At 42.2% G+C, this 23,915-nt stretch overlaps 1 protein-coding gene across 5 annotated transcripts in view; it reads left to right on the top strand.

Moving 5' to 3' along the window:
- Positions 1–23,915, top strand: part of SPOCK3 (SPARC (osteonectin), cwcv and kazal like domains proteoglycan 3) — a 424,772-nt gene that overhangs the window by 241,943 nt on the left and 158,914 nt on the right. For 3 of the 5 annotated variants that reach the window (XM_089912671.1, XM_089912669.1, XM_022594842.2), the window contains 2 exons: positions 1,152–1,275; positions 21,895–22,009. In XM_089912671.1, the coding sequence (XP_089768797.1) occupies positions 1,152–1,275; positions 21,895–22,009 (239 nt within the window). The remainder of the gene's footprint in view (positions 1–1,151; positions 1,276–21,894; positions 22,010–23,915) is intronic. The other 2 variants (XM_089912670.1, XM_089912672.1) reach the window with 2 other exon arrangements.

Below are 23,915 nucleotides of genomic sequence, written 5' to 3'. Positions count from 1 at the left end.
CAGAATTTACAAAATTTAAGTGAAGAAAATGTGTTCGGAGCTATCATAGGCTTCTTTTTGAGGGGGAAGCGGCCGGGGGAGAGGGATGAGGGGGTAAGAGAAGGTGATAAACCTTTTCGCAAAGCCCACCCAAATGTTATCACAATTTAAAGTACATTAGTCCGAACTTCTTTCCCTATAATGAGGATTAACACTACACGTCTTAGTTGTCTTTTGGGGTTACTTTTTTGTAGATTTGACTTATTCGTGAAAAAAAAAAAAAGAAAAGCCAAAGGGCAGCAAATGTTTCCAGTAAAACCTCGTTTCTCATCTTGATAGAGACATCAAATTACTCTCCATGAGCAGTTTTAATGAACAAGACCGAGTGCTGATTTACTGGAGGACTTCTAACTACGAAATGCTTGTGTAGAGATTCTCTGTTGTTTTTATTCCTACTTTTAAGGCCTTTGCCCGTTTCTATGTGAACTGTTCACACAAATAGGCCAAGCAGAAGCAGTTTAATCAAAGTGGAGAAACGGTTAATTTAGAAGTAGGTAGCGGAAGAGAATGGGTTTTCCCACTTTATTCCAGATCAAAGCCAGATGGATGTATTTTGAGTTCTTTCCATACAAGAAAGAGAGGATTGGCTCTCACCGAACCTGCTAATTGGGCTCTCTAAATACTGGTCTTTGCTGGAAAAGTGTTTCTTATTGCTATTTTCTCTAAAGTAAGCTGCTCTTATTTTCATGTGCCTCTGGGACGCCTGGTGAATTAGGTGTCTGCTTTCTAATACTATTTCTAGTAGAATTCTAGGGGGGCCCTTGGGAAGGTTCCAGACATGTGAGTTGTTTGGGGGGGCTGTTAAAAACACATTTCACAACCACAAATTAAAACCAGAGAATCCATGTGATGAAGTATAACTGTAGTCTATATGTAACCAGCGGAATCTTTTTAAGGAATATATTCTTATTTTATTATAGGAAAACCTTGATTATGAAACAAAAGTTTATAAAGAACACTGTATAGATTAATACATTGGAAATGAGGATACAATTTACTGATTCTAATTTATCTTGAAGAGTTGGAATGACAGTGGAGAAAAGGCATGATGCTAATATAAATTTATTTTTTAAATAAATGCACTAAGTATGCTTGTTTTATTTTTTCAACAGTATGAAAGATGCAGGAGTTGGGCAGAAGCAGTGGAGGGGTCCCCCGACATCCGCCTGCCAGCAGTGCTCGGGGGTGTCTACCAGCCCCGTCTGTGGTTCAGATGGACATACCTACTCTTCTCAGGTAAGACAACGATAGTCATTTATTATAAAACATATACATATTCATATATGTATGTACATAGTCATTAGTAAGTGATTAAAACTTAGTTCTCCAGTGTGGTCATCCAAATACTTTAACTTTTAAAATAATGTGATTAATATCACTAGTTGGGAATATGATTCAAACATTTGTACATTTGTTTCTCCTATACAGAATTTTTAAATTTTGAAATATTGATTCTGTGAACACTCTGAACCCTCAGATATTAAAACCAACGTTTCCTTTCTTGATACTCTGAGAGAGGGCAGAAGCGTCACCATGTATGTAATAATGTTAACAGTTATAACAGCTGTCCCAGCTAAAATCCGTCAATATCATTACTATTTTATTTCATATGTTATTTCCTATATTATCTCATTTAAGCCCCCCAAAATTCCTTACAGCAAAAGAGAAAAACAAGTCTCAGAAAGAAATAGCACATTTCACATATTTAGCTGACACCGAAGCCCAGATTTGATGTCTTCTCTGATTCAGTGTCTCTAGCTACATTAATTTGCACCTCGTTTGATGCCCCATATCGTTCAAATATTTAGGAGGTTTTAAGAACTTTACGTCATAGAACATCGATGAGTTTTCTTTGATTATGTGATAGGAAGGAATACGGCTCATGACCTCTTACCTGAAACTTCAGGGTCAGATGCATTTATGAATTTAGATTTTTCTAAAATGTATTTTGAGAAGGTAAGATAGCACATTACGTAGTGTCCCCAGTGGGACTTTACCCTGTAATTAAACAGATCAACATTTCTTTTAGAAACTATAGGTATATTCAAGTTAAATACGATCCTTGAAGTCTATAAAGTAACCTTACCTCAGTTCATATCTAGTTTTGCTTAAAGCAAAGTAAATTCCAGAAGTTTTTGGCTATCAGAACACTGTGTTTGGTGCATACCACTTTATGAACCATACTTTTTCTCAGAAAATATTTCCCTACACCTTGCACCGGCAGTTTACAATTGAGAAGAGGGCTACAGGGACGAGGAAGCTTAATACATCCAATAGGTACGTGCATAGTACTTACTGGGTGAGGCTACCATGTGCCTGTTTGCTAAAGTTTTCAGGGTGTATGTGGGGGTGGAGATATTGCTAGGAGGAAGGAGTGTGTCACCCATCCTCTCAACACTACCTCGATCTCGGGGACCCTCTGCTTTGCAAGCTGCAATTCCTGCTGTCAGTGCAAGGGAGAAGGAACCCACCTCATATTCTCACATCCCACAGCTCACGATGTGGATCGCATTATGCTGATTTATTAACTCACAACAAAGGATGCAGATTCTAGTATTCAGCGTGGTAGCTGGAGTTCCTTGGGAAGCAAATTTGACTCCTAAGTTGACTTGATGGACGTTGATGATTGAACAGGTTGAGTCAAGAGAGAGGCTGAGGTCATTCCCGGCATCTCCCTGAGGGAGCCCTGTGTCTTTCTCAGCCTCAGGAATGTACTTGCTGTGGGCCCTGGTGTGTTAGCACCGGGGAGGGTGTCATCCTCCCTGGAGAGGGCCAGCGTTAGGCCGCCACCTGCCTCTCTAGGACCCTCTTACCATGATCCATTCTCTGACAGTGTACTGTCACAGGGCACAGAGGTACGATCACAAGAGGTTTCTACCTGTTAAGACCACGTGGGAGTCTTTGTTTGATGATTTTAGAGAAACGCAGTCTCCCACTCAGGACTAAATACTCCTGCCATAAGTAGACTAATTCACGTGGATTCACAATTCCTCGGGGTTTCCCACTGTTGTGAAGCCCCAGCTTACAATCCTACACGCTCACTGATATCGTCAATAGAATTATTCTAAATAATCCATCCTTGAATTATTAATTTAACATTTCTTTGGCTATGTCTCACTTTCAATGCGTGGCTTGTTTGTATAGAAAGACATAAAAATAAAAAGGACATGGTTCAAATGAATATGAGTTTCTAGTCACCCCAAACTTCAATCCTCATTTCTGTTGATTCTCATTTAAGTTGGTGATTTTTCCACTTTTGATCACCAATTCTAGTCTTAAGTGTCTACACTGACAGCAGGCTGAACTGTATAATATAATGCAAACTAAATAGTGATCTCAGCCCAGGAGGAATCCAGGCTAAACTCTTCTTAGTAACACTTTTTAGAAATTCATGGGATTGAAATTCACATTAAGGCCTCAGCCTTTCTTCTGTGAGACAGGCATTGCCTTAGGCTCTTTAGGCATCGGGAACCAAGACTGCAGAGGCCAGTGTCTGGAGAAGCTTATCTTGTCATGCGAACAAGATAATAAGGCAGGTGCAGGAGTCACGGGACCCTTCTTCTGGCTCTTGCCTCACTCAGCTTTGTCAGTAGACCAGGCAAACCCTGACAGGGCAGATTTAAACAGCTTTTGGGGGCTGGTGGGCATTTGCGCTCAGTAAAGGTAGAGCTCCAAATCCCAAGCTTCGCGCAATCCGGGAAGCTCCTTGCTTGGAGCTGAGTGATCCTGATATGATGACGACTGGCCAGAGCCAGGCCATCTGGTCCAGAGTGAGGGACCCTACATCCGGGTCTTCTTACCATCCCTCTGTATTCTGGACACCCTGCATTGACGTACAGGGTTTTCGGTTCGGTTCGGTTTTGTTTTACTACTGCACACCATGTTCCTATATGTTCTATTTTAGACCCACAATATTTTCTCATTACTTTTCAGCTCAATTTATCTAGATGAAGTTATAAGTTATATTCCGCCATACAACATAATTGGAGGAGAGGTCGTTACAAAGCACAGTAGGTCCAGGCGCTGGGGCTGAGGTGAGAAAGACAGTTATCAGAAGGTCTCCAAAGGAAACTTTAGTCAAAGGTCATAACAAGGATTTAATCTTGGAAAGTGCCCATCATTACACAAAGGAACCGATTTTGACTAATTATTTTATTAGCCTTCAAGCTCTGAATGTGTCAGCTTGTGTAGCAGTCCTCAGAGGAGTGTTTTTAAAATGTTTACAGAAAAGACAAAGGCACAGATGAATAACTGTGAAAACATAGATTTACTTGGAGAAATATTGGGACTCGCGATTTTCATAAAAAGTGTTTTTGTAATGTTATCTAATTTTTTTCATGTTAAGAAAAGCGATGGACTGTTTTGGAAGTCTACTTAATCATTCTTTTCAGAAGAACCCATGTTTTCCGAATTCTTCCGAATTCAGTAGTAGCAGAAGAATCGAAGTATAAGTCTATTCAAGGCTGTATGAGAGGTAATCATTCCTGAAATTGACGCAAAAGATGAAGGTCTCTGTTTCTTCCTTCAGGCAAAGTCTATTTGCATTGTATTGCCCGGCTTCAGTGAAACCAGGAATTGTTCTCCAATGTAGCATCTATGTTAGAACTAGGGCATGTTTGTGTCTGACTTGTGTAGGTTGTACGCTACATCTGCTGAGCAGAAGTCAGCAAAGAATACTGATGTTCTAGAGCTCAGCCGGGTGTCTGTAACGTGAACTCCCCAGGCACAACGTGCTGGGTGGTTTTTGATACTTTTCTCTGATTTTTAGTCATGCAGTGCTTGGGAGCTGAACTATTGTAATAAATACCGGTCAGTATAGGAAACTGCGTGTGTGTGTGTGTGTGTGTGTTGAGGAAAGGCAAGTAAATAGAAAGCTTCTCCATCTTATTCTGCAGTTCCCGACACCAGCTGCAGAGATGCTACTTAAATTGGTTTGGGACGAGGCCCTGGGAATCTAAATTTTAAAAGCTCCCCAAGTGATTTTTATGTGTAGGCATGGTTGAGAACCACTGTTGCATCTCTTCAATCTATTGCCTTTGAATTCTTAGATATAACAGTTGTTGTTCTTGTATTTAATAAAACAGAACAGTAACATTAGCACTGAAGTGGAAGCATTTACTTTTCGTTGTAATTTGAGAAAATTCCATTTTAAGTTTCCACGTTCTCCTATTAGCATTTGGTATTTACGTGTCCCGCCTTCCTTCCCCTGAACACTTTGAGCTAATTTTATTTTGAAAGATCGACAGTCAGAAATAGATGTGCACTGTTTCTCTTTGAACTGCTTTTCAACTTGGCTTGGCTTTTGGCTCCTGGCTTGGGATGCTGTATTTTTGAGGGTTAAGGCTTTTAATCTCTCGGTACCCCAAACACCTGGATCTCCTTCCCCAGGACTTTGCTTCATGGATTATTTTATGCTTTTCCGTAGCCTTGACAAAGACGTAGGCTTGCTTTCCTGACCTGTTCAAGACTCTTGAGTTATATATATTGAATGAGTTTAGGACAGTGTTCACTAGTTTCTACATTGATATATTGATTTATTTTTGAAATTATAATCTTACTTTTGTGTGAGTAACTGGGTGTTAAAATGGTCTTTCACCCAACTCCATAGATATTATAGAGGTTTTGTAATTTTATTAATTTCTTTAATTATGTTTAATGTAGCTCCTTAGGAAAATGAAAAGTTGGGAAACGTATATGTTGTCACACACTTTGGAGTAGCGACCATCAGTAAAATCTGAATCTACATTTTGACCCGTGGTCTTTACCGCTTGTTTCGCCCTCTGCCTTGCCAGTTGCTCCATGACACACTGGACACTCTTTGCCACGGCTTCACCAAGACTGACAACATTTACCAGCAGCTCAGAAAATGCCAGATTCAGTGATTATCCCAAAGCTCTTTCCTTCTTAGGTGGAAATGAAGCAGTGGGCAGTGCTATGAGTCCCTTATCATCTTCTGCTTCTTTTTGTTCTCAAATCCCCGATGGTCCTACACTGTGCAGTGACCACCTTTGGACAGAGGCTTAGCGAGGACCTGGGTGCCTTGCCCCAGGGCACGGAAGTTCGGCCACGCTGCTGTGACAGCTGGACACTGAGTTCTGAGGGCCTTCCCAGTGCTCGGACCAGTGCCTCCCAGGGCAGATGCCAGGGCTCGGCTATGGGGACCAGCCCTGTGCCTGCCTCTTGTCTGACATCTGCTGTAACCTGTGCATTGATCTTGCAGTGCGGTGACCCATGACCTTTTCACTACATTGAACTTCATAGTCTCATAGAGATACGTGTGTCTACACTGATCAAGCATTTATTTAGCTCTTTTTGGGGGCAGGTACTGTAAACTCTTCGGGTATGTTAACTCATGGTTGTCCCTTTTATAGATGCACTGATGCACAGAAGTGAAGTAATTTGCCCAATGTCTCAGTGAAGTCCAGTGTCCATTGTCTAAATCGAAATCATTTTTGCTTTTACTTTTTTTTTTTTGGCTGTGTTGTGTCTTCGTTGCTGCGCATGGGCTTTCTCTAGTTGCGGCGAGCGGGGGCTACTCTTCATTGTGGTGTGTGGGCTTCTCATTGCAGTGGCTTCTCTCATTGTGGAGCATGGGCTGTAGGCGCACAGGCTTCAGTAGTTGCGGTGCGCGGGCTCAGTAGTTGTGGCTCGTGGGCTCTAGAGCGCAGGCTCAGTAGTTGTGGCACGTGGGCTTAGTTGCTCCGCGGCATGTGGGATCTTCCCAGACCAGGGCTCGAACCCATGTCCCCTGCATTGGCAGGTGGATTCTTAACCATTGCATTGCCAGGAAAGTCCCCACTTTTTTTTTTTTAAATAGGAATTTGGAGCAGAAAAACTTTTTAAAACATTAAGTGCCCTTCATCTTTTTCTAGTTACTGCACATAATAAATGTGATAACTATTTTTATTTGAATCACTAAGTAAAGACGGCAATATATGCCCTTTAAGTTTATAGTTGCTTGTTTCTCACTGGTTTGAAGCCTGTGGTTTCAGAGCCATTTTTCAGAATTATATTTTTAGAGATTTTTGCATGATACAGAAGCCTAAATCATCAGTTTTCTATGGTTATAACTTCTTGTAGAAGACAATCTTCGATGTTTTCTTAGGAGACTGAAAGTTTTAACTCTTAGGTTTGTGTGTACGTGGTGATTGGTCTTTGTGTTTGGTAAGAGGCAGGGGGTGAATATCACTTCTTCAGTGTAGCCAGTTGTGGGAACATCCATTTGTTGTTCTTGCCCCATCAGATTGCCTAGGTTTCTTTGTCAAAAATGAAGTGGTCCTGAAAGTGTGAGTCTTTCTGTGTCTGTTTTTTTTTTTTTTTTTTGTGGTACGCGGGCCTCTCACTGCTGTGGCCCCTCCCGTTGCGGAGCACAGGCTCCGGACACGCAGGCCCAGTGGCCATAGCTCATGGGCCCAGCCGCTCCGCGGCATGTGGGATCTTCCCAGACCGGGGCACGAACCCGTGTCCCCTGCATCGGCAGGCGGACTCTCAACTACTGCGCCACCAGGGAAGCCCTCTGTGTCTGTTTTGTCTCGGGGAATTATTCATCTGCCCCTAGGATGTGCCGCACAACCTGTTTGCCTGTATCTTTATGTTAAGTTTTGAATTCAAGTGCTGCAAGTCTGACTTGATTCCACCTTTTCAGTGCTGCTTCAGCACTTGCCCTTTGCATTTCCATATGAATTTTAGAATCGGTCTGTCAATTTCTACAAAAAACCAGCTTGAATAATCATTAAGATTTTGTCAAATCTGTAGATAAATTTGAGGAGATGGATAACAATCTTCAAATCCACACACTAGGTATATCTCTTCATTTTGTTAGCTAAAGTTAATAAAAGTTTTGTGTTTTTTGGTACAGGGACCTGTAATATTTTTTGTTAAATGTATTGCTAACTTATTTTTATTAATGCTACTGTAAATTTAGTTGTGATGTTTATTTGCTAGTATATTGTCATATAACTAATCTTTCTATACTGACCCTGTTTATTGACACCTTGCTAAATTCACTTATTTCTAGCAGTGTTTTGTTGTGGCTGTCTCAGGATTTTCTACGCATATAATCATCCTCTTTTTTTTTTAATCATCCTCTTTGAATAGACACAGACTTATTTCTTCCTTTCCTTCTTTTTATGCATTTTTTCTTTTTTTTGCCTTATTATTCTGGTTAAGGCTTTCAGTAAAATGTTCAATGTACCTCTTTGCCTTAATCCAAATTTAGGAGAAAGTTTTCAGTATTTTACCATTAAGTATGAAGTTACATACAGGTTTTGTATATGCTAATCAGGTTCTTTGCAGCCCTCATAGAATAGAACATGCAGGGTCAGTGTCTGTATTTTGTGTTACTATCTATTAAAAATGAGAGAAAAACACATATGTTCACTGGTGGAATCTCCGTGCTTTCTTAGATAATATAATTTTTGCCTTTTCAATGAAAGGAACTTGTATTTTGTAAATATTCCACAGGGTTTGCATTTCTAAGGAGACGGTTTTCTAAAAATCTTTACATATGTAGAGCATGCTTGAATATACATATTCTCTAAGGGAAGTGTAAAAACGGTAGTCGTTGGCATGTAGTAGCTGTCGCTGTGAAAGTCATATAGGCAGGAATTTCTAAAATAATTGAGCAATGATGTCAAGTAATGGTCTAAATATTTTGTGTGCTAACCTAATATTTAAAACAACCCTAGAAGACAGATTCTCTAGTGGTCCACAATCATTAGATAAGGGAAAGGAGACACAGAGCAGTCATGAAGCTGGAAAGTAAGGACGCCAGGATCAAGGTCAGCTTCAGGCACATGGTGGCCACTGTGCTGTTCTGGGCGTGGACAGGCCAGCGAGCTCCTGATTGATGCACTTATCAGGCCTGGGTTTTACCCTAGTGATGTCCTTTGTAACCTCAATTATTCGTCACTTTATCAAGAAGCAAGAATCATGATAGGCAATAGGAGAGATTTAGAGAAGCCATGTATATTCCAGCTCTTTAAAAACTCAGGTTATAGCAAGATAAAGAGGCATCCATGTGTGAAGTTAACTGAGGCATTCTTACCCTGCTGGTAGAAGGCGTTCCCGCTGAGATATAACCATGAGTTTCTAGCAAGTTCAGGGCCAGCGTGCTGGTAGCACCTTTGGAAAAGCTGTGTCTGCATCTCTTTTCTCTAAATCACAACTCGTGCCAGCAGAGAAAAGATTCTCAGAAGGCTGATACTTAGTGCCTGCCTAGTGTGTGTTGATGGCTGCTCTGAGTTACTATATTAATGCACGTATTCATTAATGTAATGTGATAATTTTCATATGAATTATTCCTCAGACAACAGTAGGAGACACAAAAAACACTAATAATTTAAAGATAAGGAATCTGAAGCACAAAGATATTAAATATATTCATAAGGTCACAGGGCTGGTAAACAGCAAGGCTAATAATGTGGCTACAAATAAAAGTACGAAAGATATGAAATAATAATATGTAATAAATCAGTGTAATGTAATACGGTATGTATTTATGCATATTAATGATTTATTAATAGCAATGTGGATAACATTATTATAGGAATGTGGTGTTAATACAGTGAGAAATTATTTTTCTCGACAAAGAAAAGTCAAGTGTGTCCTGTATAGTATGTACTTATATGTGTGTAGTAATTTACATAATCATGTAAATTATGGAATAAACACAGTAGTGTGTGGCTGTCATACCCTTCCAGTGAACGCATGGGCAAATTATAGATTTCCTGCCATCTCTCTGTGATCACTGTGTGTTTCAGTGTCTTTTAGCTCGCTCCACCTCAATGCTGTCCACCAAGGAAATTGGTCCAGTTCTGTGAACAGACAGCAGGTTAAGGATGCTATGGCTTCTGAAATAAGCTAATTAAACAAAAGCCAGCTGAAACTAGGAGGTAATTAAACTCTAATATAGAAACTGGGGGGGCAAAAAAGAAATAATACCATTATTGGGTAATAATACCATTATTGCGGTACTTATCCCTTTGAACCTGTGTTCTCTCACAGACCTGGGGTTTTGGATTTCACCACCTCAGAGCAGAGGTCGTGGAAGCTCCAGAATGATAAATAGAATTTAAGGGATTCTGTGTACTCAGTACCCCTGACACTTGAAAATCCCAACATAAGTTCTCTCTGTAGAAAAGTACCAGGAATCCAGACTCCTAAGGATTCTCCAGGTGGTATTCTGCCAACTCTTTGCTCACATACCAATAAATCTTATAAGTAGAAGAAACACACTAATATAAATAATCCAACAAACTAAATGACAGAAACCAACAGGTAAGGAGGGAACAGTGTAAGAACAAAATCAGACAGGTTTCAACACTTAAATATCAAAACTATCATAAATAATTAGGTAAAACCACATACAACCACTATATGAAACGTTTTTAACGTGTAAAATGTTTACAGACTTAAAGTGATATTGAAAGATACGGGAAGACCAACATAATTTCAGAAAATATTAGATTTGCAAAATAACCAAATATGACCTATTCAATTAAAAATATGATTAAAAATTAAACAGATGCATTAGACATTAGATGAAGAGAATTAATGAACTACAATATATGCATATGCATGTGATAATATACATATAAAAACAATATATGTAACAAAATAATAAGTATATAAACATAATGTTTATGTGTATATATTTGTGTATTTATATATTTCAGAAAAATGACTGATATATTTCAGAAAATATTTCAGAAAAATTATCCTAATAGGAGATAGAGACCAGAATGAGAAGGGATAAGTAAATTTAATCTGAGATACAGAAAGAGAAGCCAGAAATAATAAGGTGGAGAAAATGTTAAAAGAGATATTGAAATTTTTTCCAGAAATGTTGAAAGGCATGAATCTACAAATACAAGAAGTACAATGTGCCAGATGAGAAAAGTAAGAAGAAATGATTGACTATCAAAATAAAATCCAGCCAGATTAAAAAGCCATATTACTTGCCAAAATTATTATACCATTACACAAACAAAGACGATCTCAACAAGATTAATGTAATTCATAAAACAGTGGAAAAGCACACTTACGACATTGCAAGCTAAAGATAATTAAAAGCAGATACTTCAGGAGAAAGTCTCTTCCAAGACTGCTACACAAACATCCTCGTACAGAACAAACTGTCTCTGCCTCTGACGCGAAGACATGCAGACTATGTGTGACCTAGCAGAACTGCCTCTTATCATATCCACCCTCATTCCCTATCTTCTTGGCCAGAGACTTCTCCTGTAAGTACCTTGCTGCATCAAACACTGTATCCATACGATCAACAGTGCAGGGGCCAATCCCAGTCAGTTTGTCTCAGGCAGCATTTAATGAAGGCTGACACCCAGGGCGATCCAAGCGGAAGGGGAGACCACCCTGTTTGCAGTGTTGACACCTCCACTCTCCAGGGCCCCGGGCCTCACCTCCCCACAAACCCCGTAAACCCCCAAGGTCTGCCTTAGAAATCCAAGTGGCTTTTGCCTCAAGTGTCCGTCTTCGTCTCACCACTTGTCTTGAGGATTTATCCCAGGGACAGCAGGATGCATTAGTGACTGCGTAGACTTCATTTGGCCGAGGAGGCTTTTAGGACAATGATGTCATCCAGTGGTCAGTCTTGAAGCTGAAGTGAATCCCTTCCAGGAGCAACATGGTGTCATTGATCACCTCACCTAAGATCAGTGACAGTTTTTATATCAGCGTTTCTAATTGGATCCCTCCTGTTAGGGAGAGAACTTCCTGCAAGATGCTCGTAGGGATGAGTCACGTGTGTCACCTGGAACTGAATGCCCAAGGGTCCCTTCCCTGTGGAGAGAGCTCCTTAGGTATCTGAAGGCTACACCATCTGCTAGGGGCATTTCCTAAAGCAGGTGATGGTCTCAGACTACCCAGCGGGAGCACATAACCATTTTTTTAAGACAGAGGTGAGTTCATGCCTGGTGTCCATCACCAGTAATGTGCAGGGTGTCCTGGAAAGTGTTGTTAAAACTGCCATGACCTGCAGGCAGGACCTACGTTGTCCAGGGAGCATAGGATGACAGGGCATCCCATGTGCCCTCCAGCCTGGCTGGGTGAGCTTAGGTGTCCCAGCTGAGTTGGAATAATTGACTCTGCTCCTTGTTTTTGGAGTGAAAGCTGGAAAGAAGCCTGTTCCCTATGTCCTATGTTTTTCCAAAAGACAGTCCTGGTGGCATCCATCCACCTCCGAGGATGGCTAAGAATGGGGTCTGGGAAAGGCATCTGGACATGTCAGCAGGTGTTTACACAGGAGTTTCAGGAGCTGGTCCATGCCTTCCTGTTCCTGGAGGCTGCGTGGTAAGTTAGGGAGGATGGAGAAGGGGGGTCCAGGGAGGGCAACTCCAGCAGTCAGGTATTTTAAATAAGGCATCTGCAGCACTGGGAGGGCACACAGGGCACCTGCCTTGAGGGGGAGAGACAGGCATTGTTCTGGAAGACAGAGCATCTGTGATGCCTCTCCCTCCGCCACTTCCCAGGGCCTGAGGCGTCCCCTCCCCGGGTGTTGGGGTTGTTTGTGGCTCTCCCTGCATTACCGTAAAATTACCCTGCCAGTGACAGCAATTCAGAGGTCCCATTTCTTCCTATCAGCCTCTCAACCTCACCCATAAACATTTCATCCATAAGCGTCCAGCCCAGGAGGGAAGAGGGCACTTTTATTAGAGAGACCCGTTACATCCCTGCCTGTGACCTGCATGGACAAATGTCCAGGACCACCTCCATCCAACAAGGGAATCCAGGGACTGGAACCAGAATTGAGTTTAATGCCCAAGGTCCCCTGTGGACAGGCCGTGACGCAGAGGTCCAGCGTCGGACCAGCCTGCAACATCAATTAGGAAAGAAAGTAAAGATCCTGAAGGTTTAAATAAGTCCATATAGTCTCTCTCGTGCTTCCGTTACCCAGGAGCCAGCTGAGTGGTTATGTTCCCTTTCTGGAAGCAGTGGAATTGTGACCACACTGCCTTAGTCAGTGAGGCAGGTCCAGTCAGAAACCCTTTTGAGCAGGATTTTGAAGAGACCAGCCATTGCCTACCAAGATCAGTAGTTTGTGGACGGTGAGGGGCAAGGACTGTCCATGCAACACAGTCACCTGTGCCTGTCAGCCTGTGAATGAGTAGATTTTGTGATAAAAGTTGCCCTGAGGTCAAACGACAAATAGTCCAGTACGTCAAACTCATAACGCAGATATGTCTCAACACTGCGTCCACGGTCAGCTGATGCAACTGCAGTAGCAACATTGTCACCTGAAAGCGGGTCAGGAGAGATTAGGCCCCAGAAGGGTCCATCGGGGATGCAGTGGGGCGTGGACACAGCTTGCTGGACGGCTTCCGGTCAGCCTGTCAGCTGAGCTGATGAAAGGACCACGTAGAGCACCGTCATTCTTCCCCCAAGGCCCTAAGGGAACAGTCCGGGGCCGGGGCTACTTTGGGGGTGGCGACCTAAGGGGTAACCGTTCCTTACGCGTGGGAGACGCTGACCGTGCGAAACTACCCACGTCGTTTAAGGAGCTGTAGTGAACAGGCCCCTGAAATTTGTCCGGAGTGGATCGGCCATCCCTTCCGTGCAGAGCGAGGCTTGACTCTCCTTCGCACAGGGCCCCCTGTGGACGCCGAAGATGCCGGGCAGGGGGGGGCAGAAGGGGTCAGCGCTAGAGCTTCAGCGGCGGCGCCCGGGCGCTCCCCCCCGAGGGCACGCCGCTCCGGCTCAGGCAGCGCGGGGCGTGGGCGCCAGCCGGTCCAGAAGGGGTCCCCGAAAGGGCAGCGGGCTTGCCTGCCCTTCCCGGGCCCTCGGCTGAATCCAACTGCCCCTCCCCAGCAGGCCCGGCACGTCCGTCGCGGCCACACTTGCACGGCTCCTCGAGGGCCGCAGCCCTCGGCCGGAGGAGGGTGCGTGTGCGTGGCCTTCCGCCTCGTTCGGGACCTGGAAAGCTGGCCTCGTGCTCAGCGGCACGGCCTTCCGCGTCCCGCCCGGCGCTCGGGAGCCGTAAGCAGGGCCCGTGTGGCCGGCTTCACTCGGTGCCGCGCCTTGCGCCCAGGCCCAGGGGTTCGGGAACCGGGGGCCAGTGGGTGAGCCTGTCGCCGGCTTTGGCTTGTGACTGGCCTGAGGGCGTTTGCCCCGGGTATCTCCTCCTCTTCTGACCTGGGCTCGGGGCCCGGAGTCCTCTCTTCTCCAGAAAGCGACTTTGCTGCCGCAAAAAACTGTGGAGAACTGTGCGGGTCTGGGATTTTTACCCTGTTTCACACGCGGTGCAGAAGACACGGGCCTCTTGGGTCACTTGTTACTCACGACACTAACAGCTCGGTCTTCGTGCTGGCGTCCATTCTCTCTCCCCCACAAGGCCCAAGGGCCGTGCGGAGTGACCCAGTTGTGTGCTCCACACACACGGGGTTTGTGTCACAGCACAGGAAACACCATGGGTGACCGTGGGCTGCAGACAGGCCTGCCCACCCTCTGCCCCCTGGGGGGAGTTACGTCTGTTTTACTGAGAAGCAAACAAATATGCCTTCTCTGCAGAGGACACGTCATCTCTCTCCGGCAAGGACTCTCGATGTTCAGACAAATTTAAGAGATTCCACAAAGCAAAAGGCACTCAGTGCCTCTGCTCTAAGATGTGTAGAAACATAGGAGATTCCTGGGGACTCGACTCCCAATACTGCGGAATAGTCAGACAAATTAGATCTTCAGATAAAAGCCGTAGAAGATGAAAAGGATTACTGCATAATGATTAATATGTTAATTCACCTGGAAAATCGAAGAATTCCAGTCTTACGTGTATATAGTTAGTTGCCAGATACATAAAGCAGTTTCTACAGGGAGAAACTATCGCATCTCTCTTAACACATCCTGAGATCTCAGCGCTCCTCTCTTAGAAACTGATGGAGCTACAGGAAAGAAAGTTAGGTCCCTCCCTGGGCCTCGCGCTCCGTGGGACCCACTGCAAGAGGTGGGTTGAACCGGTACCTCGGTCCCGGAGGGGTGCCTGCCTGTGCCTGAGAGCTTGGGCGTCCAGTGCGGCTGCTCCGGGACCTTCCATGCTGAGGAGAGGACCGTGAGTGGTGCTGTGGAATAATTATGAAAGTAGGTCGAGCATGTGACTGAATCCACATTTCTCCTTGTTGAACCAAGTGCTGACAAACGCGGAAAATAGGCCTGAAGGGATCCTGGGCGTTGGATCGGAATCAGAGGGATGAGTGTGAACTCATTTGAGTAGTTTTGTACACAAGGATGCATGTGAATTGGTCCCAGATGTATATCCGTGTGAGTAGATGTTCCAGCAGGATGGTAGTTTATTCTTCATATTGGATGCACTGTCCGCCTCAGAAAGGCCGTCTAGTTTGCTGCCACTCTGCTTCACCTGACTCTGGCGTTTGTCCTTTTTACATTCACCTTCCCTGTAGTAACTCGTCCTTCATCCTGTGTTTTGACCACCCCATAGCATGCCGTCCGTCCTTCCTGGGAAGCGGAGGATCTTCTCTCCCATCACGGTCTTGGTTGCAGGTGCCCTCTTGAGGTCAGTGGACAGAGGGCACCCTTGCTCTGGAGGCGCTAGTTCCTCAGTTACCCCCTCCCCTTTACTCAAGGGGACACTTGACACAGCGGGAAAACCAAGTCTTGTGTCCTGGTATCTTTGTGTCAAAGCTGATGGCACCCCTCTTCCCCTCTTTCTCTTTCCGTTCATCCCAAAGGGCATCTTTGCTACCAGTGCATCAAACTGTATAGGACAGCTGACCCTTCGGTGCATGTCTTAGCTTTAAGAGTAGTACATACTTTTTAACAGGCGCTTGGTATTTCTTAAGCATGATAAACAAGGAATTTCCTCGTGCTTTCTATTTATTAGAAAACAGTTAAAATGAGAAGTTCAGTATGTAAGCCCCACAGACATTAAAACGTGTGCACAAACTATCACACGTCAGTGTTTCCATGTTTGTATTATCGTTGGTGCCTTCTGCTGCTTTGAGGTCTTCAGAGGCTTTTCTCTTTTTACCTAAATTTAACCTTCTGTCCTGATTCTTTCTTCTCCTTGTATGTTTTTTAAAATACACCTCTTGTTTCCTACTCCCATTCTTTTTTTAAAAATTCACTGTCATTTATATCTGTAAAGATAATGTCTCCTCAAATGTCATCCTCATTTTTAGGAGTGCTTGCTGTCACAACCTTCTGTGTTCATCCATTTCTTAAGTATTTTTAACCACTCCTGCACCTCTGGAAAATTCTGAGTTGTTATCTTACAAAGTTCATGTTATATATCTGAAGGTAAATAAAGGAAATACAAATCAATAGTCATTTAAAATAATTTTATTAATTTCATGTATGTATTGTATCAGCCATCAAACAAAATGTTTTTATAGGTCTTATTTTAATTGAAACTATTACTGATACTTGAAAGAAACTTTCATCTGGAGTAATTTAAGTAAGAATTTTGGTTTAATGATAAAATTCAATGAAACATGTAAGCATGAAATGATGGTAAAATAAACATATTATCCCTTTGACCCTTAAAATCTTTTAAATTTATTACCAGATTTTTTTTTTTTTTTTTTTTTGCGGTACGTGGGCCTCTCACTGCTGTGGCCTCTCCCGTTGTGGAGCACAGGCTCCGGACGCGCAGGCTCAGCGGCCATGGCTCACGGGCCCAGCCGCTCCGCGGCATGTGGGATCTTCCCGGACCGGGGCACGAACCCGCGTCCCCTGCATCGGCAGGCGGACTCTCAGCCTCTGCGCCACTGGGGAAGCCCTATTACCAGATTTCGAAGTCTAGAATAACTGTTTACAACAGCGGCCTAACAAAGAGGAAAATCCATACATGAGCTCTTCCTTATGCACAGAAATCGTGGACTAGGAGACCGTGACTAGATGGTCCTGCAGCTCCACTAAATGATTCAGTGTATGAAAAGCGGGTTTTCTTTATACATACACTAGCAGCCTTGCCTGAGGTGAGGGTCATTACGCATCCTGACATTGTAGGATTACTCTGGATTAAATTGAGTTGAAGGCAGAATGCAGTGTTGAAACCCCAGGGACACCTGGGAACAAAGATTGAGCAAAGGAAAACCAGCCCCAAACCAGTTCTGAGTCCGCACTCCACGCCCACCGTTTTCTCTTTGGCGTGTTCTGATGCTGCCCTGCGGGATGCTGTAAGCTCTGTGTGCCAAACAAGGCAGGTTTCTGCGGTGAGGTGTTTAATTTTGGAAGGAAGAACATCTGTAATACTCATTCCTGTTTGCAGAATTGGAGACATACTGGTCCAGAGACTACACTAGATGTAAGAGAATGTGTGTGGTGAGGTGAGGGTTAAGGATGCTCTTCTTGCCTCATTCTTTTCGGCAGTTCTCCTTGTCAGGTGATTGAGTCGCCCGCCGGAGCAGCAGTATTCTCCTGTTCATGTCTACAGGACAGGACAAGGCTTGTAAATGTATGAACTCGGGTTGAAGCATCTTTCCTACCCTCCTGTGACCTCACCTCGGTCTGCCCACATTCCGCTGGTCCTTTCCGAAGCCCGGTCTCAAGATGCTGACTGGAGGCCTGGTGGAGGGCAAGCCAAGTGTCTGGAAGAAGGGGACTGACATGGCTGTCGGGGAGCCCCGGAGACTGCTCGGGTGCAGGACCCTCATGTCTGTGCCCACACCTGCCATGAGCCCCCAGGGGACCTGCCCCCACCCCCCCCAGGTCCAGTTACGAATGTGGGAGGGCGACAGGTCACCTGAGTCCCCATGTGAGGTGTGTGATGGAGCATTCTGTAGTGGAAAGAGAAGTAAGGTGACCGAATCAGCAGGGTGTTGCTCCTTAACGAAACGTAGGGTGTTCCAAAAAGAGAAATGAGGGTGTGCGCGCAGATGGTAAATCCCAGCTGAAGGAAAGGGTCAGGGTTTTACCCCCTCCTAGGCTGCCTTGGGCTGGGCTGGGCCACACAGAGCAGGGACCAGGAAACCCAGGTGGAGGCTGTGCTCGGTAAGGGGGTGGCATGCTGACGTGAGGAAAGCCACCTGTGAAAGCGCAGGGCGTGTCTGAGATACTGGGCCTCTAAGGTATTAAAGAGGGATGATGTGGTGTGTTAGCCAGTCCAGCCCAGGTAAAACGGAGGCTAAAAAGTGATGCGTAGCATCCCGTGTTCCTCAGTTTATTTTCACTTGAAGAAATGTGTTTATCACTACAATACCACATAGAACATAGTTGCTGTTGTACCTACTGATAATTACATTCTTGTTCTACATTAGAAACACTATAAAAGAGTGCTTGAATCCCATTTGAGCCATGTATTGATATTTCTGATCAGATGCAGAAGCTAAGTTTGACTTGTAAAATTTATTTTTAAAAGTATGCCTGTCTTACTCAATGATCAGTAATGCATCAAATCCCAGAGCCTCACACTCAGGGATGCCATGAATGTTGCTGTTGATAAACTGTATGTTGTTGTCTGTTGTTGTTGTTGTTGTCTTTGTCTTACAAAATACGTTGTATTTTCTGGGTTTTCTGAGAAATTAAAGTACTTGTAGGGCTTCCCTGATGGCGCAGTGGTTAAGAATCCACCTGCCAATGCAGGGGACAGAGGTTCAAGCTCTGTTCTGAGAAGATCCCACATGCTGCAGAGCAGCTAAGTCCGTGCGCCACAACTACTGAGCCTGTGCTCTAGAGCCCGCGTGCCACAACTACTGAGCCCGTGTGCCACAACTACTGAAGCCCGCGTGCCGCAACTACTGAAGCCCGCGAGCCGCACCTACTGAAGCCCACGCGCCTAGAGCCCATGCTCCGCAACAAGAGAAGCCACCGCAGTGAGAAGCCTGTGCACCACAACAGAGTAGCCCCTGCTCGCCGTAACTAGAGAAAAGCTCACACACAGCAACAAAGACCCAACACAGCCGAACGTAAATAAATAAAATAAATAAATTTACTAAAAATAAAATTTAAAAAATAAAGTACTTGTAGCTGGTAGTTTGTTTATACCATTGTTTTTATTTTGTATGTGTTACTTTAGTGAATGCTCAAGAAAAAACACCCTAAGGAAGTGTGGATGAGGCGTTGAGAGTTTAGTTAATCCATCTGATGTCTTTTGGAAGACCAGCACCCCTAACAGGGCTCCTCAGCTTTGGCTCTACTGACATGCGAGGCCGGGTAGCGCTTTAATCTGGAGGGGCTGACCAGTGTGCTGCGAGATGTTCAGTAGCGCTTCTGGCCTCTAGCTAGTAATTCAGCAGTATCCCCCCCGCTCCCCGCCCCATGGTCACAAAACTGTCCCCAGATGTCCCCAGGGAGCAGAGTCAGCCCCTGGACAAGAACCTCTGGTCTAAGCCATGTCCCTGACCATGGGGGTTACGTCATCTTGCAAACCTTATCAGTGGCCAATCCCAGGGTCTCCTGGCCAGAGTCCTTTTCTGCGGGTGGAAAGATCACATCTTCTTCTTTGACCCTGTTTTTAAACAAATAACTTATTTTCCCCGACAGTTGTCAGTTTTGACATTAGAAAACCCATCCTGCAGGCTGAGTCCTCAGGATCACTGGTAACTCAAGTGTTCTCAAGACTAAAGGTCTTAGGTAATCAGGAATGCATTAATCATGTCTTCCTCGACAGTATTTGCATTTTGGGTTAATTACAGACTAATGAGCATGCCTTTTATGTGATATTTTAGTTCACTTATACTGTTATAAATATTTCAGCTTTGTGATAATTAAGTAAATTGAACATTATTAATTAGAAATGTAATCAGTGGGTGTAGCTAAAAAATATTTTTAAATAGTACTTTTAATATCTTTATATTCTTTGAATAAAATTCTTCATGAAGATTTTTTTCAAAATCAATTCATGAGTTAAAAAAATAAATGGTTTTCTGATGACAGGAAGCTAGATTCATATAACTATACACATAGGGTGTATTTGCTAGACATCTGATTCTGTTGCTCTTTACAGACATGCATACAGAAAAGAAGTGTTCCATAGAATCATTCTGAAAGAGAAATTGTTTCATTTACGAAGTAATTCTTTATAAAGAATTCTTTACAAAGCTACAACTTCATCATATCATGCAAGTTTTAAAGACAGCTGTGAAATTTTTAAATTGTAACATATCCAAGAAAATTAGCTAAGAGGTCAAACTTTTTTGATGAAAATTAAATCAACTTTTTATAAAGATTGTGCTATTTTTGTTGTTTATTCAGGTATTTTTCAGACATTCCTTTTTTATTAAAAAAATCACTGCTAAAATAAACTACATTTAAAATGTAAATGAGTATGGCATAACATCTTTGAAAGGACCTAACATTTTCAAATTTCAAAATTCCACATTAGCTGTAATTAATATTGACTTTTGGCTTTGTCTCTTCATACGCCACTTACAATTGCTCTTGAACTTTTCTTAAATTGTGTCATTATCTTATGACCAATCCAGGTTTCTGAAATATTAAATTAAAAGTAGTTACAGTAAATAATATTAAATTTGAAGTCTCAAGGTTTCATATAAATTGTCTTTTATTAAAAAACTCATAATCTCTTTATTTCTACATTTGATTACTATTGGGCATTTTTAATTACATTTAAAATTCATTGCGATTTTATGTGACAAGGTCATTTTTCTTGGATTCTTGAAAGATTGATTAATGAAAATTAATGATACCTTTGAAAGAGTTTATTCCTCCAAAAAGGCCCACTAAGCCACTACAAATATATTTCAAATATAATAATTTTTTATCTTTTGTAACAGGCCTAGTTACGAATTTTGCCTGTCCATTAGAGAGTTATTCGGCAAGGAAAAAAATGTTACATATATGTGAGTAATCTGATTAGTCATTGGGTATATTCCATGCTTCCTGATATCAGCTGAAGCTGAATTAAATTAGTCACTGGTACATTTGTCGGTTGGAGCCAGAAAGTCTGCCCTATTTAATTTTAAAATCATTTGCACTGAGTAAATTATGGACCCAGCCAGGAAAGAAATCACATTACTTCAGAATTAGCAAGATCTATATTTTTTAGAGGCGGAAGATAATTATTGCCTCTTAAATGATGGAGTAGGTTTGCAGTTTTTAAAATCATGTCAAATATACAGTTATAAAATATTATCTTAAGGATTATTTAAATTACTCAGGCTTAAATTTTATAAAGAGCAATGTTTACAAAGAAAATTAAAACAAAAATAAACTTAAAAAAATGTCCTAATGTGCCATAACAGTGTCGATCGTTTGCCTTTAATTTCATTCAGCTTTTATTCACATTTGCTGAGAGCCTGATTCATGGTAGCTACTAGCATTTGATTCTTAAAATTCTGTGGATTAGATTTTTTACTGAAGTGTAGTTGATTTACAATGTTGTGTTAGTTTCAGGTGTACAGCAAAGTGTATCAGTTATGCATATGTGTATTCTTTTTCAAATTCTGTTCCCACATAGGTTATAATACAATATTGAGTAGAGTTCCCTGTGCTGTACAGTAGGTCCTTGTGGATTATCTAATTTATATAAAGTAGTGTGTATATGTCAATCCCAAACTCCTAATTTATCCCTCCCCTGCCTTTCCCCTTTGGTAACCAAAAGTTTGTTTTTTAAGTCTGTGGCTCTATTTCTGTTTTGTAAATAAGTTCATTTGTATCACTCTTTTAGATTCCACTAGATTAGGTATTATCTTCCCCATTATTCATATTAGGACTTGAGGCTGAGAACTTTTCAGTGCTGGCCCAGACACCGCACTGGGAGTGGCATCACGGGATGCGGATTCAGGTGTAACACGCTCTGCTCTGTCCCGTTCACCTGTCTATAGCGGGTGTCATAGAACTGCAGGTGCCCTTTTGTCATGTTCTTGACTTCCGGTTGATATAACTAAATGTACTTGAATTACTATTTTTTCTCTTTTTATACAGTGCAAACTAGAATACCAGGCATGCATCTTAGGAAAACAGATCTCAGTCAAGTGTGGAGGGCGTTGCCCGTGTCCTTCAGATACGACCGCGGGCTCAAGCAGGAATATGAAGAGAGGTAGGTGATGAAAATTTATTTATACTTTTACATTTGTTTCCTCTATTAAAATATTTTGCGGTGAATGTTAAGTCATTGAATACACAATTAAATTTACTTCTATACATATACTGAACTTTTATAATTATACTGTAAGTGAATTTTTTTTCCTTTAGCCTCAATTATTATAGCAAGTAAGGTCTTTCTGTAGATTTCTGTTATTTCAATAGTAACAGCTGGATGATTATTTCTACATATAAGAAAACTACAGTGATGCCTCCTGTGAATTATTCTGCCTAAGATGTGTGTTTTACATCTCTTTTTTAATTTGGAGCCAACAACTGATCAGTAGTAACATAGTAAGTGATAAATTAGTTTGGTCAAAATGAAACTGGTAAATCAATTAATACTAACCTTCTTAAATAAAGGTGTCTACCCCATGTAGAGCGTGTGTATGTGTATGTATATGTGTGCCTGTGTGTATATAAAATTTCCTGCTGAAGAATTTTATAAGTTAAACTTTCTTTCAATTAGAGTTCTTAAATCTATATTTTTATTGGTTTGATGTGTAATAAAGTAATGAAGTACATTTAACCGGACACAGGTTACAGCATATAAATTGACTTGTACAGGTTATATATTATGGTTTACATGGCATTTTTATATTTGAGATATTGTTTATGCCTTTCAAAACAATCTCCATGGCTGCTAGTTTCAGTTCTTCACAGCCATAGTTGAAAGAAGAAATGCTGGGGCCAGGTGTTTCTTTGAGACAAAGACTGTTTCATAAGCATCATCGTCAACATTTATCGTATTTTATAGCCATCTGAATCTTGTAATTTAACAACTACTATCGTGGGTCCTTAATGCAGAGAATTTGTTTTTGCCTTTTTCCTGACAAATATGAATCATGGATATACATAGGAAAACAGCTTAGTGGATGTGAAGTGGATTTACTATAAGCCGTTATTGTCTTAAACATTCTATACCTGATATTACATGTTACAGTCCCATGATCAATATTTTATTAGAGATAAAACTTTTGAAGTTCATTCATGCCATTTATATTGGTCTTTACTTGTTAAGTAACATTTGAGATAATAATTTTAATTTTTGTGTGTGTGTTTTGCTCCTTTAGCATCTTTTTTTTTTTTTTTAAACATGTTTATTGGAGTATAACTGCTTTACAATGTTGTGTTAGTTTCTGCTTTGGAACAAAGTGAATCAGCTATACGTATACATATATCCCCATATCCTCTCCCTCTTGCGTCTCCCTCCCACCCTCCCTATCCCACCCCTCCAGGTGGTCACAAAGCACCAAGCTGACCTCCCTGTGCTATGCGGCTGCTTCCCACTAGCTATCTATTTTACATTTGGCAGTGTATATATGTCCATGCCACTCTCTCACTTTGTACCAGCTTACCCTTCCCCATCCCCGTGTCCTCAAGTCCATTCTCTACGTCTGCATCTTTATTCCTGTCCTGCCCCTAGGTTCTTCAGAACCACTTTTTTTTTTTTTAGATTCCATATATATGTGTTAGCATACGGTATTTGTTTTTCTCATTCTGACTTACTTCACTCTGTATGACAGACCCTAGGTCCATCCACCTTTCTACAAATAACTCAATTCCGTTTCTTTTTATGGCTGAGTAATATTCCATTGTATATATGTGCCACATCTTGTTTATCCATTCATCTGTCGATGGACACTTAGGTTGCTTCATGTCTTGGCTATTGTACATAGTGCTGCAATGAGCATTGCAGTACATGACTCTTTTTGAATTATGGTTTTCTCAGGTGTATGTCCAGTAGTGGGATCACTGGGTGGTATGGTCGTTCTATTTTGAGTGTTTTAAGGAACCTCCATAGTGTTCTCCATAGTGACCGTATCAATTTACATTCCCACCAACAGTGCAAGGGGGTTCCC

This window comes from Delphinapterus leucas, chromosome 6, assembly GCF_059928025.1.
Source record: "Delphinapterus leucas isolate spDelLeu-1000000601 "Yukka" chromosome 6, BTC_Dleu_Yukka2, whole genome shotgun sequence".
Classification (NCBI taxonomy): domain Eukaryota; kingdom Metazoa; phylum Chordata; class Mammalia; order Artiodactyla; family Monodontidae; genus Delphinapterus; species Delphinapterus leucas.
The sequence above is the reverse complement of the archived record's forward strand: the minus strand, read 5'-3'. Positions and strand labels throughout refer to the sequence as shown.